Raw genomic sequence first — 18628 nt, forward strand, 5'->3', positions numbered from 1 at the left:
TCCATAACTGCAGGGCTAGGAAAAACTGCTGCAGAGGGACTGTGCTCTGCTGGTTACTACTGCCCACCAGGCCAGACCTCAGCCACTCCTCTCTCCCATCGCTGTCCCCGTGGGTTCTACTGCCCTGCAGGATCTGCCATTCCCATGGCCTGTGAGAGGGGGACCTACCAGACACAGGAAGGGAAAGAATCATGCTACATCTGCCCAGCAGGATTCTTCTGTGAACCATCCAGCAAAAGTGAGTGGGTACTGGGAGGGCTGTGCTTTTTGAGGTAGTGGAACATTGTCTGTGGCTGGGGAAAGACTGAGAACAGTGTCTTTCTGTTAAGCACAATGGGGAAAGTTCTCCTCCGAGACCCACAGGTGCAATTTCCATTGACTTCAGAGTGTTCTTATTCATTTCAGTAAGCCTCTGCCAGGTGGGCACTGCGTGCATTGGTATAGCGGGGAAGGGTGGCAGGTCAGTTCTGCCACTAGATGAGGGAGAAATACACCTGTCAGAGTGTCAAGCAGCTGGCCAGTAGGGTTGGGACAACACTAGACCATTTCTGCCACCCTCGAGCCACGAAGCTTTGCATCCAGACAAACATAGCAACGTAATAATGATGATGGGCATTCCTGTAGCATCTCCGATTCAGAGAACTCAAAACACTCAGCATGATTTACTTACAATGAGCATTTCACCCATTGCCCTGATTCTGCCCAGTCTTGGGAGGAAGATGGCAGCCTCTATACAATGCTCAGTTAATTTAGGAGTAGAACTGAGAGATCCCGTATTTAGTTGAGCCAGCAGGGAGTCAAGAAAGGCTTAATATTCTGGCAGGAGTTTTGGGTCAACACATAAAAACTCCCTAGTCACAAGAGAAACAATCATGAAATCTCCAGAGCAAGTTGCCATTCTTTGTGTTCTAGGTTCTGGGACACAGACTCCCAGGCTGTGCCCTACAGGATACTTCTGTCCACCTGGTACCAGCTTTGGTACAGAACATCCATGTCCAAGGGGTACATTTGGACCCAAGACTGGTGCCACTGGTGAATCTGACTGTGAGCCCTGCCCAGCAGGTCAGTAAAGGTCTGGCACAAGTTATCTATAGAGCATCTGAGGGAAGACTTGGGGGAAAGATGAAAGGTCAAATTCTGCCTTCAGTTAATCCCCACTGACTTTCTCAGCAGATATGACATAGAGGAGACCTGGAGACCCCCTCACTTTGGATTTCTTTTCTGCTCATTTCAGGCACATATTGCTCATCTACAGCACTGTCCCAGCCATCGGGGCTTTGCCACTCAGGGTATTACTGCACCCAGGGAGCCATCCACCCAGCTCCCATCAGACACAAGGTGAGTGAATGCCAGATTAAGGCTCGGCTGCTGACCATGAGATCCGCAATGCAGTGATCTTGGGTTTGGACTAGGGAATAAGGGCTTCTAGCCTATTAGTAATAACAACACTATAATGTTCTAGAGTAATCACTCCCAAAGACTCCAGTAAGGCCAGTGGAAGTTGAAGTGTTTGGGATCGTTCCAGAAGAGTAGTGTGATGTTTCAGATGTTGTGGGTGAGCTCCTTGGTATTGGGAGGCAGCTCCACTCCTGATAAATTCTGAGAAGAGTAGCCTGGTTGCTGAGATATGATGATGCCTTGGAATCAGTCCCTACCTTGTCTACATTTCTGCATCTCTCACACTGGTGCTGTGCTGCCTAGAAACCCCACTAGCTAATTCGTGGCACAAACGGCCAACGTTGGACCAGCCAACATTCCAGGATCCCCTTTTAAATCAGGCCAGCCCTGCAGTGAGAGCTCCAGTGGGAGTAGACCTGCAGTGCTCAGCTCACATCCATGCTTTCCAGTCTTTCTGCAGCACTAACTGGGAAACCTGTGATTCCTGGGTGTCAATTTTCTCTTCCTCTCTTTCTCTCTATTTTTTGTTTCACAGGCGGAATCTGCTGGCCTACCTCTGCCTGGAAATGATATCTGCCCTCCTGGGCATTTCTGCCCCAGTGGCACAAGCCATCCTGTGCCCTGCCCTCCTGGAACCTATTCCACCTCCCTGGGCCTGGGAGCAGAGGAGCAGTGCCAGCCCTGCCCAGCGGGACAGTACTGTAGTCAGGCAGGATTGTCTGATCTGTCCCAGACATCGCCGTGTAGTGCAGGGTGTGGCGGTGTGGTCATTCTCCTTTTTGTATTGACAAACTGAGACCTGCAGGCCTCTGTTGGAAGTAATATCGGGGCACCCAATAATACCTCATCATTGACAAATAGGGGCACAGGACTGAGATGACCTAGTAGTTTGGTTATAGGATGTAGAGCTTTTGCCTCCTAGGTCACCAGTTAGAATCCAGCCCAAACTGATACTCATCAAATATTATTGCCATCAGGTAGCTACTCACTGACCTGTGCAAAACGCATTTGTGATATCAGTCCAGTTCTGCTGGGATAGGAGTTCAAACCATGAAAGACATTGGGTCTGACTCTCTGTTGTCCTGCACCCTGTGTGTAATTGTTTATACCAGCTGAGAGTAACTTGCAACCACACAACACCTCATTAATTTTGTAGCCTTCTTTGCACTGGTGTAAGTGACTGCACAAGATGCAGGGCCACAGAAAGTCCAGCCCAGTGACACAATTGTCCTCTTGTTGACAATCTCCAAACAGATGTCAAGGATTAACTGAACCCCAGAGACCCTACTCTTGTCTCCCTTGGAGGGATGCTGGTCCTTTCAGGTCAGCTATGAAGCCTGCACTTGGTCTGTCTGTTCTGTAGATGGTACAGAAGCTTTAAGTCCCCATGGCTGTCAACCTTATGCCTTCTACCCTCATTAAATTAAATACAGAGATGTTTGGTTTACTACAAAACTCATGATTTAGCCCAGAGATCTTGCCTTTTGTGATGTCCAAGTAATGTATAATTTGTCAACACAGAACATTTTTTTTCTCTTCCTGCATTAAACTTTTCTTCCACAAGAAGGTGCACTAATCAATGAAAAGGGAACATCACACTCCAAGAGCCTGCAGATGAAAAAAATGCTGTTAGGCCATTGCTCATCCATCTCACAAACATCCCTTACAGTGAGAGACTAAAAACATTCCGTGTACTTAGTTTATTGAAGAGAAAGTTAAGAGGTGACTTGATCAGGTGACAAGCACCTACATGGAGAGAACCTGGACCCCATTTGGTATGAGAGACGGCTTCTGGCAGAACAGCATCTCTGGGGGAGATTGAGAAGTCAGTCCCCCTTTGACCTGAGGTTGTTCTCCTTTAGGGCATGCTGCAGGGTCCATATGGTCTCCTTGGCCCATAAGGAGATAGGGGAGGTTGTGGAGGAATGAGGATTTAATCGTCCAGGCTTATTAAATGCTTGTAAACCTCTACCCCAATATAATGCTGTCCTTGGGAGCCAAAGAATCTTACCGTGTTATAGGTGAAACTGTGTTATATCGAACTTGCTTTGATTCACTGGAGCGCGTAACCCCTCCCCCCCCCTGCTCCCTCCTTAGAGTGCTGCTTTACTGCATTATATCCAAATTCATATTATATCAGGTTGCGTTATATCAGGGTAGAGGTGTAAGTATTTAGTGATATACATAGGTAATTACTAGAGTCTGTTTTTCTGTATCAGATATAGCTTAAAGAAATTGCTAGGGGTGCCCAAGCTTGGAATTGGTGTTCTGTCGAGCACTGCAGCAGAAATGTGACTCAGTAATAAATAATTAAAGTTAGGCACCTAATTGAAAGTGACCTGATTCTCAGTGGCTGCACCCTTATTCTGACAGAAAACAAGGGAAGCTGGGCAGTTTAGCCCTGTTCATTTAAGTAAAAACCTCAGTTTTGAAAAAAGCAATTTCCAGACCTGTCAGAGTGAAAAGCCCTGTTTGTCCAGACTGGGAGCATGTTGTGGGCATTAAGGTACATCTACACTGAGTGCTGGAGGCATATTTTTAGCACATTATCTGGATCAGAGCTAGCGCGAGTATGTCTGCTCCAGCTGGAATTTATACCTCCAGCTCCAAGCGTACCCATACCCTCAGTTGCAGTAGCAGAAATAAATTGATGATGTTTTACCAGTCATTTGCACTGAAAGGAAAAAGTCCCAAACGTGCCTAGCCCCCAACTCCCTTTCCTCCATCAGAGCGGTGTTGGGAGGCCCATTTTTCAGCTCTTTGAATTCTCTCCTCCCGCTCACAGGTATGTTTGCCATGAAGGAAATTCTGCTTCCTGCCCTTCCGATGGGATTCGTGGTTACAAATGCCCCAGTGGCTTCTACTGTCCCACTGGTACCAGACTGGAGATACCGTGTGAGCCAGGCACTTTCAGCCCTATGCCTGGAGCAAGCACCTGCCTCCCTTGCCCGGCTGGTATGACCTGCAGACATGCTGCCACTGTGGAGCCAGTCAGCTGCCCCAGAGGTAAGGAATCCAGCTGGACAGCAGAACCCTTAACCCACGATGGGAAGGTGCAGTGTGTGAGGGGGAGCCCATAGAAATGCACACAGCTCCCCTTTGCTGCTCACCCACCCTGTTCTCCAGACCCAGCAGTGCATTCCTTTCTTTTAAGGGCAGTAAATATTACGAATGACCCCAGTACTCATGGGGTGGAATCCTGGCTGCTTTGAAGACAACGGGAGTTTTGTCATTAACTATCAGTGGAGCCAGGTTTCCAAGGCAGGTGCTTTGACTGATGAGGAGTGCCTAATTCACCTCTTTGTATTTACAGGTTACTATTGTCCAGCTCGGACTGCAATGCCCCTGCCATGCCCTGAAGGTACCATGAACACCCAGGAGGGGGCACTGTCCCCAGCTGCATGCAAACTGTGTCCAGTGGGGAGGTACTGCAGAGGGGATGCTAACTGGGAACCAGATGGTAAGTTGTCCTGGTAGATCCAGAGCCACCAGGCACTGGAAGTCCTTGAGGCTTACACCTGCTTCATGCAGGGTGTGCAGGGATTGGGGCTTTCTGAGCTGGATGAGGCCAGGAGGTGGTGGGGATTCCTAAAAGATCAGCAGAAGGGAGTTAAAGGAACCCCCCCCCCAACACACACACACACACACACACACACACACACACACACACACACACACACACACACACACACACACACACACACACACACACACACACACACACACACACCCTGTTACTCTCATTCACTCCATCACTCTGTCATTCTGTTAATCAAGTTTGTGTAAAGGGATTTGGATCTGTCATCTCGAGTCCTTTAGCTTCCTCTTCCCAATTCCTTTTCTTCTCCCCTTTCTCTCTCTCCTTTCTTCCTGCTCTCAATCTGTTCCTACTCTTTCTCCCATCTCTCTTTTCTTTCTAACCTCCCAGTGCTCTCCTTCTCTGCCATCCCCTCAGCTCATCTCTGTCTCTCTCTCTAGCACAGAGCAACTAAGACGATGCCGAGATGCAAAGGTTTTAGTTATGAAGGAAGAGAGGAAAAACTGAGCTCGTTCCAGAGGACAGAATCACAAGGGGAACTAGAAGAGGAAAGAAAGGCCTGGGTGTCAGTAGGACTGATTAGCTGAGGGGAGAATGTAGAGACTAGGGGATGGGAGATGAGTTTAGAATAGAAGGGCCCAGGAAGTCAGAAGATGGAGGTGGGGCATAGGGGAGCCCCTGGTGGATGCTGTAGAGACAGTAGAAAGCTGCTTTGGTCCAGGGCCCAGCTGCCTAGTTCTGGGGCTGGGGTAGGTATTTCCCCCAATCCTGCTGGAACAAAGTGCCATGGGCTGAGCCCTGAGCACCCTTTTTTTCCCCAATGGCAGGTCTGTGTTCAGCTGGATATTACTGCTCAGGAGGAGCTGCCGATGCCGTTCCGCACAGGACACCCAGGCTGCCATTCAATGGGCCCTGTCCACCTGGACATTACTGTCCGGAGGGCACTCAGTTCCCAGTCGCCTGCCCAGTGGGCACCCTGAATAATGCCACAGGTGAGTGCGGCTGCCCTCATGAATTTCTCCTGGGATCCACAGAGCAGCAGGGCCTAATTTCTGGTTGCACAGCATATGGTAACAAATCTGTAGCTACCTGGGATCATTATGGTGGTCAAAATGCTGGACACCAGGGCCGCTAGAAAAATCCAAGACAACACCAAAGATGCAACTCAGCCCTGTTGGCTACAAAAACACAGGCCTCTGTCACTTGAATTAAGGGAGCTTCTCCCTTAGTGGTCAGCAGTATAGTGCCCATAACACAGAGTAGGACAGTTCTGTTTACAGCCAGTTGGAGGCACTGGTGTGCATCCTGGCCAGCTGATTGCAATATAATTATTGTAGCAAATACAACTTTGATGTTACTGTGGTTCATATGAGTTCTTCCTCCTCCATCTTCCATTCCCCTGTAACTCTAGCTCTTCCCACCCTCCAACCCAGGTGGCTCCTCCCAGGACAGCTGTGTGTCATGCTATCCTGGATCCTTCTGCGCTAGCATCGGTCTGAGCTCACCTACAGGACCCTGTGCTGCAGGATTCTACTGCCCAGCAAACTTCAGCTCCTTCAGCCCCACTGCATTCCTCTGCCCCAAGGTACTGTCCTCTGACCGGGATGAGAAGGAGTTGGGTCTCCATACCCATTCAGTCTTTGCCACTTCTGCCAGGTTTGCCCACTGGTGACAGCCAACAGTGTCAGTTAACATTAAGGCAAAGAGTTTCCAGCTTTCATGTGGAGAGAAGCTGCAGAGGCCCTGAGCCCAGGCCTGACCGCACTTAAGTCAAGAGGAATTTTGCTACAGGCTTCAGCAGCTCCAGTAGTTGGCCCTACAAACAGACCCTGAATTTGTTTGGATCTCTGCATTTCTCTTCTTTTTGTTTCTGATTCCTAGGGTCACTTCTGTTCCTCTGGGTCTGCCCATCCAGCCCCCTGCCCAACCGGGGAGTACCAGCCAAACAGGGGTTCTGAGTCCTGCATTCCTTGCCCACCAGGCTTCTACTGCAAAGAGGCAGTTGCAGGAGACCCCCAACCCTGCCCTCCACACTCCTACTGTCCTGAAAGTACGTACGGGATAGTCCTTCACATGCACAGTAGCACACGCTGGCTCATACTGCTCTCCTGGCCTGGCTGTATAGCATGTGCCAGGACATGCCCTTCCCTGCCACACTGCCACTGCTACATCCCCTTCCACTCCTTGTCCCTTCCCTGCTGGGTATATATCTTCCCATTGGTCCTATGTCCGTGCATCTCATTACAAGCAAGGAGGGATTCTTCTAAAGGCTGGGGAATGGGGGTGTAGAAGCAGAGCAAACCATGGGCCCTACTTACCTTTTCCTTATACCTGGTGGAATCATTTACACCTGTGTGATCTGGATGTAAAATATTATCCAATCACAATGCACACCCTCTGCAGTAGTGTGAATGACCAGGTGCCAGGCAGGCAAGAATCAGGCCCCTTGTGCATATCTTCCTCCAAGCTGGGGGGGGGAGGGAGAGAAGAAGTGGTGTAAGTATGTGTGAGACAAAAAGCCGAGAGCAGGCATGGGGGAACGGCCCTGGGGGGTGAACAGACAGGTAGGCACCAAGCAGAGCCCTTCTTGAGTTCAGAGTGCAGGTATTTTCTCCTAAGGGCTCTGCAATGCCCTCTGCACTGATCAGACCCTGATAGCCTGGAGCAATTCCATGTCAGTACAGAGCATGTGAATAAGTATGCCCTGTGAGTGAGAGCATGCTGGAGACGTGGCTGGTTTTGTCACCCTAACAATGCTTGTGCAGCTACAAGAGACAGGACTTCCCAATTCAAGAGTATAGTCACTGCAAATAATGGGCTGCCTGCATGAGAGAAGCACTGTAAAGCATTTCCAGGCCCTCTCTGGCTTTATATTTACTCTCATGTTTCTGTGTTAGGTACACTGGTTCCTTCTCCATGTCCTGATGGCACGTTCACCCCTCCAGACATGACTGGCCTCAGGGAGGAGAGAGAATGCCTGGCCTGTTCACCTGGTCACTACTGCAGGTCCTTCTTCTGCCTGTTGCCTCTGTAGTTTCAGTTGGAGCTAGTATTCCTCCTCCCTGCCCTAAACAGTTGGGCTGCATTGTTGTGTGTGGTTGAGCAGCTGCTTTGTTCCACCCCAGAGGTCGCTGTACTTCAGTAGTCAGTGAAGTGACCCCAGTATACATACTGAAACCTTCTACTCCAGCTCAGATTGTGCCACTGAGAGCTGCGTGGAGGCAACCCTCCACCTTTGCCTCTGTGCTGTCCTGCTTTGGATACTGTCTCCAGTTTCCTGAGACTCTCCTTGTTCTTGTACTACGAGAGAGGGAGAGCATAAGAGCCAGGTCTCCCTTCTGTAAACCATTTGTTATTTTATAGACATTTATCATGTCATGACAGACATTACCACAAAATTCAGGAACGCCCTTTAGAGTTTCCTCGGGCAAACTGAGGACTCAGCTGGGACAGGCTGCTTATTTTATTCAGCCTCAGCATCAGAGGCGGCTCTGTGTTTTTTGCCACCCCAAGCATGGCAGTCAGAGAACCTTTGGCGGCATTTCTGCAGGAGGTCCGCCGGTCACGCGGATTCGGTGGTGGTTCTGTGGGTAATCTACCGGTCCTGCGCCTTTGGCGTACCTGTCACCAAATTGCCACAAAAGCCGTAGGACCGGCAGACCTCCCACAGAAGGCTCCCTGACTGCCTCCCTCGCGACGACCAGCACACCGCCCCCCCCCCCCCACCGGCTTGCCACCCCAGGCACGCGCTGCTGTGCTGGTGCCTGGAGCTGCCCCTGCTCAGCGTATGGAGGAGAGCTTAAAGTAGTTTCTTGCAGATTATTCATGCTCCCAGAAAGCAAGTGAAAATAATTCTGTTTAGCACTTCACTGGCTCTTTATACGAACAAAGAGCTTAACAGACATTAGCTATTTAGTGCACAATAGCCTCATGGTGTGGGGTCTATTGAGATGGGCCCCAGGCACAAACTTTGTAGACAGAGGTGAACTTCGAAAACCATTGGCAGTGTTGGACTACAGTGTTTGAGTTCAGACCCGTCTCTCAAGGATAGTAAGCATTGTCAGCCTACCGTACAGAGGGAACAGATGACTGAGGGTATGGCTACATCTGGAATTTCAAAGCGCTGCCCCGGCAGCGCTTTGAAGTGTGAGTGTAGTCAGAGCAGCAGCGCTGGGAGAGAGCTCTCCCAGCGCTGCATGTAAACCACATCCCTTACGGGTGTAGCGTGCAGCACTGGGAGCCGCGCTCCCAGCGCTGCTGCCCTGATTACACTGACGCTTTACAGCGCTGTATCTTGCAGCGCCCAGGGGGGTGTTTTTTCACACCCCAGTTGCAGCGCTGTAAAGTGTGAGTGTAGCCAAGGCCTAAGGCAGAGAGAGATGATGGGTAACGTTTTCAAAGGCATCAGAGAGACTTGGGAGCCTAAGTCCCATTTTCAAAAGTGACTGTCACTTGGGAGCCTGGGGCTCACTGAACGTCCTTGTCAATTATACCTGAAATGTCTTGTCCAAGGTCACGGAAAGGGCATGTGTCAGAGTTAGCATTCCAGCGCAGAAGCCCACCTCCCCTCTAATCTCTGTCTTTATCAGATGGAGGCCCAGTCCCTCAGTCCACCTGCGCCTTTTTGGGCTATAAAGTTATCAGTTTTCCAGCAATGAGTACATTGCAGGCAGGGTCCAACACATGAGCTAGTGTTTGCATGCGGCACATCTCCAGCAGCTTCCCATGTAAATTCCCACTTCTCTCTCTACACCAGGGGCGGGCGGCTGGAGGGGAAGTGTGCTGCTGGGTACTTCTGCCAGGCCAGGAGTTCTGAGTCTACTGCCCTGGGCCATGATTTTCCCTGGAACTCCCTGACAGAATGCCGCTGGGGGCAGGTGCGTGCGGGTCTCTGCCCAGCAGGTGAGTGAAAATCACAGTGGTATGTAAAGTGTACAGTAGATATCTGATTTTAACCAGCCAGGGACTTTGAACAAGCAAGTGTCTGATATCTCTGCATGACCTGTGCTGACCTCTGCTTTAAAGGTCCCATCAGTTTAGGGTAAGTAAAGGAGATCTTTATCGGTATTGAAAGTCCTGCATTCATTAGCGCCTCCTCATCAGCGCCTTCCATTTCCCTGATTTCTGAACAAAGACATGCCTGACCAAAAACCCCAGATCCAAGCAATCCCAGGGTCCAAAGCCAGAGCCCGACTAAACTTTATGCCTCAGCCACAGTCTAGCTCCAATGCCTCTTGTCCTGGTAGGTGCTGTCCTAAGGGGCTGAGCAAGCTGTCTGCATGCTGTTCCCCCTTCTGTGCTGAATTCAGGGCAAGAGCCTTGAGTCCTAAGCTCTGATCTCCCATGTGATAATCCATCATGTTTTGCCCTTTGGTTATTTCTTGGAATGCCTTGGTGTCAAAAGGAGACATTGAATTAGTGTTTTGCATGGTCGGTTTTGGCTTTATCACCCCCAAACCATCCACCCTGGGCTGGAGATAGGGTCCCAGAGTGTGGGCTTTTCTGGCTCAGCTGCCAGGGGAGATAAACGTCCCTGTAGCCTTAGTTGTATGTTGGAGCGGGACTCCTGGCGCTCTGGACTCTACTCACAGTCAATTTTTACCTCTGTGACTTGTCGGGTGATGTTAATGTCAGGAGGTGGTTGGTGGAACATCATGATGCCAGCGTCTGCTGGTGCAAATTCACAGTGCTGGGTTGTTGGCCTGGCAAGCTCTGAAGGTGACTGTTTTTTCTCTTCGTGCGAGCAGCTAACCCACAGCCCTGCAGCTGCTAATGCTGTATCAGAGAGAGATAGCCACGGGCTCACCTTGCCCATCAAAAGGGACATTTTTTGTTTCTCTGTTAGGTTTCTACTGCCAGGAAGGCTCTGAGGTGCCCACGCCATGCCCCCCCAACACCATTGGAGCTATCCCAGGGGCAAGGCGGAGAGAAGACTGCCTACCCTGTCCACCAGGCCACTGGTGTAAAGCAGGTCAGGACGCAGGAGATAGTGGAAATAATTGATTATGTGTCAGAGAGGAAAGCGTGTGTGTGAATCAGTGAGCCAGTCAAGCTGGTACTGATGTAGGGTCTGGAATGTGAAACACAGGAAGCTTGGACAAATCCATGGTCTGGCCAGTATGGTACCCTGTCTTCATCAGTGAGTGACCAGTCCTGGATACTGCAGAGGAAAGAATAAATACACACTTTATTCACCTTATACTTTTTTATTAGTATTCACTTTTATTATTTTATGAAGCTCTGTAAATGTAAGCAAGGCTTTATAATCTAGAGCAGTGGTTCTGAACCAGGGGCACACATACCTCTGGGGGTACAGAAGTCTTCTGGGGGTACATCAACTCATCTAGATATTTGCCTAGTTTTACATCAGGCTACAGAAAAAGCTCTAGCGAAGTCAGTACAAACTAAAATTTCATACAGACAATGACTTGTTTATACTGCTCTATATACTATACACTGAAACATAAGTAGAATATATATATTCCAAGTGATTTATCTTATAATGATATGGTAAAAATGAGAAAATCAGCTATTTTTTTCAGCAATAATGTGCTGTGAGTCTTTTGTATTTTTACGTCTGATTTTGTAAGCAAGTAATTTTTAAGTGAGGAGTAACTTGGGGGTACGCAAGACAAATCAGACTCCTGAAAGGGGCACAATCATCTGAACAAGTTGAGAGTCACTGATCTAGACTGGGGAGCCAAATCAAATTCAATCTCCAGTTCCTCTGTGCTCTGTGGTTCTAGTCTTCCAGACAGATGTGCTGTTTGTGGCTGGATTCTGTCCGTGTGGGTGTTTGAATAGGATCCAATGCGAGATGCCCAAGAGGAGGCTGGAGGAAGGAGGTTCTGGCTGGAGAGTGAGAGTACCTCTGCTGACGCTCCTGTTTTCTGTTTGTTCAGGGGATCCAGTGACCTATCCGTGCCCCCCTGGACACTACTGTGGCAGCATGAACCTTACCGAGCCCATCACTCTCTTGGCACCTCAGCAATGTCCTGAGCACACTTACCGCACAGCCCCAGGGGCAAAGAGCCTGGCGGACTGCCAGCCTTGCCCCCCAGGTTATCTCTGCCAAACACCAGGTGAGCTGCCAGCTGAGGGACAAATATTGCTGCTGTTGAAGTCAGGTGCAAATCTCCCATTGCAGCAGGATCAATCCCTAAGACAGGAGGGAGTGGAAATTCCAGGGTCTGCTGCATGACCCACTCTTGTTCACAGAGGTAATAGAACCTGTGCAGCTTGCCACTAGTTCCCTCCACTGCCCTTCTTTTCATTCTCTCTCTACCAGGCCTTACCAGTTTTGAAGACTACCCCTGCCCCCCTGGATACTGGTGCCCAGGTAAAGGGGGCAGGCTTTTATGCCCACCTGGTACCTTCAGGACCCAGCCTGGTGCAGCATCTTTGGAAGAGTGTGACCCCTGCTCTCCTGGCTATTATTGCCCAGACCCAGCAGAGACGGGGCTGCCCAATGTCCAAGGAGCTCTTTGCCAATCCGGCTACGAGTGCCCACCAGGTGAGATGCCCACATTCCTTGTTTTTCATCCTTTTTCTGCACAACACTGCGCATGATGGCTCTTGATTGTAGCAGGCAGGGGTGACCCTGCGATCGCTTCCTTGCAGTGAGCCTCATGAGGGCCGCTCACCCTAAGGTGACATTGCAGGCAGGCTGATCATCTTGAGGCCCTACCTGGTTGTCACCCATGGAATCCCATCCTCAGTTTTGCTGTGATTGTGACACCCAAGCAGAATGAGCTGGGACTGGAGAAGAACAGATGCCTTGCAGCAGCCAGACATGAGCCAGTCCCTTTCTGTGTTAAAGTTTAAGTTAATAGGCAAGTAGATGGACTTCCAGCAAATGAGTCTGTGTCCATCAGTGAACAAGGTGGGGCATATAGGGATGGTACTTTCCTCCCTGGCTCTGTAGACCACAGAAGTCCCTGGCCACTCTCACAATGTCCCCCCACCTCTTCTCAAGGTCATATTTTTTCCATTGATGGTAATTCATGTTAGGAGCTCTTACGTCTTGTTCAGTGTTATCCCTCCGTCTATTCCTTGGCTGTCCATGAGGTTGGGCACCATAAGGATGTTCTTCCATGAGACACTTAGCTGATCTGTCCTCCATCTTCCTAACCACATGTCCTGCCCACTGAATGATCACAGGGTTTAAATATCTCCCCATCTCCTTCCACTGCTCCCTGGGAATGTCATGGTATCACCAGTTCTTATGTCCCCATCAGGTTCAGTGATGCCAACCATATGCAGGGGTGGCTCCTATTGCGGGCTCCGCACAGGGGTCCCTTCCATGTGTCCAGGTGGATATTATTGTCCAGAAGGATCATCCAGGTACAACACCCCCGAGCAGCTGTGAGTATAGCGCATTCTTGGTGAAGGCATAACTAGGGTCCTGGCAGCTCTGTATACTCTGAAATCCACCTACTGTCAAATCAGAAGGTTTTAGTCACAACCTTCATGCATTTTGCAAATGTTTCAAAAATATTTTCCATCACAATCGCAGATTTTGAAATAGTAGGACTTCAACTATTGCGGCCAGTTAGGGTGATCCTCAGTTTGTAGCAGTCTTCCTGAGGTTGGGGTGGGGAATGGGGAAAGGGAGAAGGCATTTGGCCTGATGAGACCCCCTATTAATTTGCACTGAGCTAACCTCTCAATTTTTATTTTCATGTTTTTGGTAATTCATTCTTGGAAGTTGTAAAATGTAGATTTGCATGTCCACATGGTATCTGCATACACATGCAAAACAGAGTTTGTGTAGGAGCCATGACTTTGTAATCCAGAACTGTGTGCTTAGAAATGAGTGAGCATTTCCAAGGGTTCTGATTTAAATGGCGCTTTTGCAAATTTAGTATGATGTGTTATTTTCACATCCAGTCCAGTATTGTTAGTGCAGCTCAAGGTCATTCTGAATATATTTGTGCAAAGCATCACTCTCCATGTAGTTCTGGGGTTTAGACAGCTGTCAGTGCATTGCAGCCTGCTTTCAGAGAACTGTGATGTGGTGAAACTCTGTTTATAGTGTAGTGAGAGAAGCTTCACTGCATTTGAATGGACTTTCACTGATTATATAAAGACGATTCACTCCATTTGAAGCAGGTTCCATTCTATCACTTTTCTTAAAATGTAGCAATTATCTTCTCCCAGGTAGTCATTTAACTGCTGCTTTCCCAGGTGTATATCTCCTCCTCTCCGTTGCCTGTATCCTAGGATGCTGTGAAAACTAGTTCCCTTCCAGTCTGGCCACCAGGAATTGCAGCAAAGCGCTTTTCCCATTCACCTTGCTTCCTGCCTTTGTATCTCCCTTTAGGTGTGTGTTCCCCTATTACTGCCCTCCAGGCAGTGCCCATCCACTGCTCTGCAAGGGAGGATACGCAGCCCTGAATGTGACCGGCCCAAGGGACTCCTTTGAGAAATGCTGCAGGATTTGTGATCCGGGCACCTACCATAGTGACTCCCTCATCAGCCCGTCCTGCCAGCCCTGCCCATCAGGCTTCAGTTGCCCCCAAGGTAACTGAGCAGGGACTCCATGGAATAGAAGGCTGGAGCAATATAGGGGACATAGCTATCAGTCTGGGTTGTGGGAAGGCTCGTATATAACAGGGGATCCTCCTGTGAGTCTGGGTGTTAGAGGGCACTCAGGACTTGCCAAGCGACACTGTTGTCTTTCAGAGGAGAGGAAGACTAATCTTTCAAACAGTTGATGGCAGGTTTCCACTGGGATCCTTTGTTAAGCATGCTGTGCACATTAGCTACTTGTGGAGGGCATGGAGAGCCTCACACATACACCACACTGGGTGCCACTGGTTCCATCCCAATTGAAAAATTTCATCCCCTTGCCTGTCTCCAGAATTGCACTGGGCTGGGTCCTTCCCATTCTGTCCAGTGTTTCCCCAGTGGAGGGGACAGCAGTGTGTGTCTGAAATGCCCCCGTTGCTTTCCCCAGGCAGTGCAAGTTATCTCCAACAGCCCTGCCCCAGGGGGTATTACTGCCCTCCCCTGGCACCTGCACCTGTGCCCTGCCCCCCAGGGACCCACGGAAACAGCAGCCTGGCAAAGCAGCCTGAGGAATGCCATGCCTGCCCTGCTGGCTCCTTCAACCACCTCTATGCTCAGACAGGGTGCTTCCCCTGCGGGAGCTCTTCCTCCTCACAGCCAGGTGAGTCACACCCTGTGTAGGGGAATCTGGCTTGCTTGATTAGAGAGTAGTGGTAAAACACCAAACCATTGGCCTCTGTGCTCATTATGAATGACTTCCTCAACTAGGAACAGGACAGCCAACTGGGGCCTCTGTAATGTTCTGTGTTTGCCTCCCACCCCCGGCTGCCCCTGGTCTGTCCTCCAGCTAAGACTGAGTGCATGGCCTTCAAACCTGCCTCCTGCCCCGCACAAACTATGGTAGCTGAGGGGATTTAGTCCCACTGGGAACAAGCAGGAGGGAAGAATAGATAACAGGCCAGGGTTTGCCTTGCTGCATAACTCTAGCATTTTAAGTCATCCCTAGTGGGCTGGGATCAGTGATCCACAGAGCCCTCAGCTGACCCAGATGGCTCAATGAACAAGTTAAAAGAGAGCTTGTCTATCTACCGCTTCTGAAAACCCCCAGCTGGGCCCCTCCTGCCTCTCAGTGCGAAGGATCCTGCCATAGGAACTTCTGTGACAATGGTGTTGTGACTGCATAAGGTGGCTGAATCAAGGTCTCCCCACCCCCCTCCACATAGCTGTATCAGTCTTCCAAGGATAAAGTGACTGTGCACTTGGGTGTGTCACTAAAGTCAGCAGATACGCCATGGAACCATGGGGAATAGATGACATGGGAAGAGTTCCCTTTTTGTGGGCACAGTTTGTTCCACAAAAGATGCTCCCTTCCATTGAGTCGCACACCTAATTCCATGGCACTATTGCTGTTGTCTCCAAAGGGGCTAGCAGCTGTAGCTGCCATGGGCTGAACCGGGCTTTTCAGGAGTCAGATGGCTCTTGTATCTGCCAAGCAGGGTACGTTTACTATGACGAGAGAGGCAAGAAAAATTCTGACACCAACAGTGACCAAGACTGCCAGCCTCAAGTAAGACTGCTGCAGAACAACCCTTGTGCGCACTGAAACTGAATGGCTCACGGGATGGGTAATGTAACATATGAGGGGATGGTGCAGTGGTTAGAACACAAACGTGGGACTCGAGTTTGGGATCAATTCCCTGCTCTGCCACAAATTCCCTCTGTGACTCTGGACAAGTCTCTCTGCCTCACTTCCCACTCTGTGAAATGGGGATAATACTTCTCTCTCGCCCCAGGGTGTTGTGAGGTGCTTATGTACTATGGTAATAGAGGCCTTATCTATGGGACTTATGTCTCTGGGGTTGTTATTGTGGCACATTTCACTTAGAGCTGGTTGGAGAACTGTAATGGAAGTGAAATTGTTCTTATTCTTCCTCCCTGTGTTCTGACCACTGCTTTTTGTAACAGTGCTAACTGGGTAAGAGGTTACCCTCCGAATGCTGGAGTTCAGCTATTGGATGGGGCGAGGGAGACAGTTCAAGTGATGCCATGGCCGTGGTGCAACGTTATTGCTTGTCCCTATCTCACATGCGTGTGCTCATGTTGCTGTTGCAGGTGGAGGAGCGCTGTGCTCCTGGGGAAGTCCGTCTGGCATCCACACGCAAATGCGTTTCTCCCGAACTATATGACTGTTCTCCGTTCTGTGGTGCGCTGGGCGGAGAACTCAGTGCAGAGTTGGGCATGTAAGTCTCACTCCAGACTTCTATTATGAAAACTCTGGCTAGCTCAGAGTATCAGTCCCACCCTAGAGGGGCTGGGTGAGATGGGGACATATCTCTCCAGGGCAGGGCTGAATGGGTATGAAAACTTTCCCCTTGCTGGACTCTTTCTGTGGATAAGTATTGGCCTTAGGTCTCCAGCTCCATTCACTAACACTGGCATCACTCTGCTAAATGAAGAAGCATAAATACAAGGCACTCACGTTTTCAAAAGTAACTAATAGTACGGGTGCCCAACTAGAGACCGCTGAAAGGGCCCTGATCTTCAGGGGCGAGTGAACAGCACTTTGAGCTGTCTTAAGTTGGTCTCTCAAAATCATTAGTCAGTTAGGGAAATTAAGACCAAAACTGATGATGAATTCAGAGTTCATTCCTCATTCATCCTTTTAATGGAGATGCTTCATTTTTGGTCTAAATCTCTTTCATGGTTTCAGGTAGAGGCTCTTGAATATAGAAGTCAGTCAGGACATTACCCTGTTCTGTGTGGGTGAACTGCTGTACCTCAAACTCCTCCAGAGAATAAAAACAGAGATGCATAGAAAGATAGCAGGAGAGCACTGAATCACTATGTATGTTGATCTCACCTCTCCTTGCTCTCAGCAAAAAGTCTGGAAGGGATACAAACCTTATGCTTCAGGACTTAAACCAATATCTATGAGAGACCAGGATGAAACATAGGTGAGAGGGCAGCTTATACCACATCTGCCTGCTGCGGGGTTCCTACACCTTCCTATGAAGCACCTGGTACTAACCACTGTCTGAGATACTGCAGTAGATGGACTTTGCATGTGATCGACTCTGGCAATCCCTGTTTTCCACTTTTATAGAACTGACCACCTGACTGTACAGATTATAGAATAATGGAGCTAGTCTAACCATCTGCATCTTGCAGCTGCTTGCTCAGGGACTGTAGGTAACCAAGACCCTTTCTCTCTTTGGCAAGGTGTCACTGTGAGCAGTACATTTCCGCTGAAGAGCTGTGTGACCGAGAGTGCTTGCTGAACACCCCAAAGATCTCTCTGAGCCTTGGCATCCATTCAGAGCTCCTACTGAGTGTTGGGGAAGGAGAGGACAGAGTGAGTTGAGACAGGCTGGGCCCTGCTCCCCAGGTGGTGTGAGGCTGGAGAAAGCTAATAGATTGCAGCCAGATAAGAGGATTGTGCTGGGTTCGAAGGTAGGGTGTTGGTGCGATGTGGAGGAGCCAGACTGTGCACAGAAAGAAGGGAGTGGCTCCGTACTGTACAGAGGACGTGGAATATGGAGAAGGTGAGAGGATGGTGAATCCCTATGGAATGGTAGTTACTGAATGTTGTGGGGAAGAATCACTAAGACAGTCACGGGCAGATTAATTAAAGGTAGAGGTGGGGCTGGGACATGGGAAGTAGCCTGATTCCAAGATTAATAGTATCACTGGTAATTCTCTGTCCCCCTGAGGCTCTGCCCTGTTTTTCAGGAGGTGACAAACATTCTGGGCCCAGATGAACACGTGCAGAAGAGCCAACAGGTGCATTTGGTTCTGTTTGGCTCCACTGGGGTATTTGGTTTCATTATTTCCAGCACAGACATGCTGGATACATTCCTCACAGGTGAGACGCGAAAACTCGGTAAAGACATCGAGTCAGCAAATAGCCTTAAGTTTGCTATGAGCTACATGGAGCAAAGGGAATTTGTTTTCAAATGCACCACATTACACTAGGGAGTCCTCATTTTACAGGAAATCTTGAATGTGACCCTATTCAGAGGGACATTAATTGGCTGCACTTTCAAACCCCTCAGGCACCTGGAAATTAAGTAGTTGATAATTATTAGATCACTCCAGGCTTCCAAGAAACTAGTGGAGGATTCTGTATCTTCGCAGATCAATGCACTGACAAGAAAGGGCCTGATGCTCCTCTCCCACCACTAG

At 49.4% G+C, this 18628-nt stretch overlaps 1 protein-coding gene across 1 annotated transcript; it reads left to right on the forward strand.

Annotated features, from left to right (window-relative positions):
• Positions 1-4775: 4775 nt before the first annotated feature.
• LOC127033774 (scavenger receptor class F member 1-like) lies at positions 4776-18363 on the forward strand. The gene is made up of 14 exons (XM_050921963.1): positions 4776-4858; positions 5764-5928; positions 6370-6521; positions 6818-6986; positions 7834-7942; positions 9693-9838; positions 10782-10907; positions 11839-12018; positions 12225-12449; positions 13174-13300; positions 14259-14458; positions 16559-16686; positions 17666-17798; positions 18176-18363. Exons 5-12 carry the CDS (start codon positions 7884-7886, stop codon positions 16630-16632), a joined length of 1137 nt encoding a protein of 378 aa, XP_050777920.1. The 5' UTR covers positions 4776-4858; positions 5764-5928; positions 6370-6521; positions 6818-6986; positions 7834-7883; the 3' UTR covers positions 16633-16686; positions 17666-17798; positions 18176-18363.
• The last annotated feature ends 265 nt before the right edge of the window (positions 18364-18628 follow it).

This window comes from Gopherus flavomarginatus, chromosome 13, assembly GCF_025201925.1.
Source record: "Gopherus flavomarginatus isolate rGopFla2 chromosome 13, rGopFla2.mat.asm, whole genome shotgun sequence".
In the NCBI taxonomy this organism is placed as follows: Eukaryota; Metazoa; Chordata; order Testudines; family Testudinidae; genus Gopherus; species Gopherus flavomarginatus.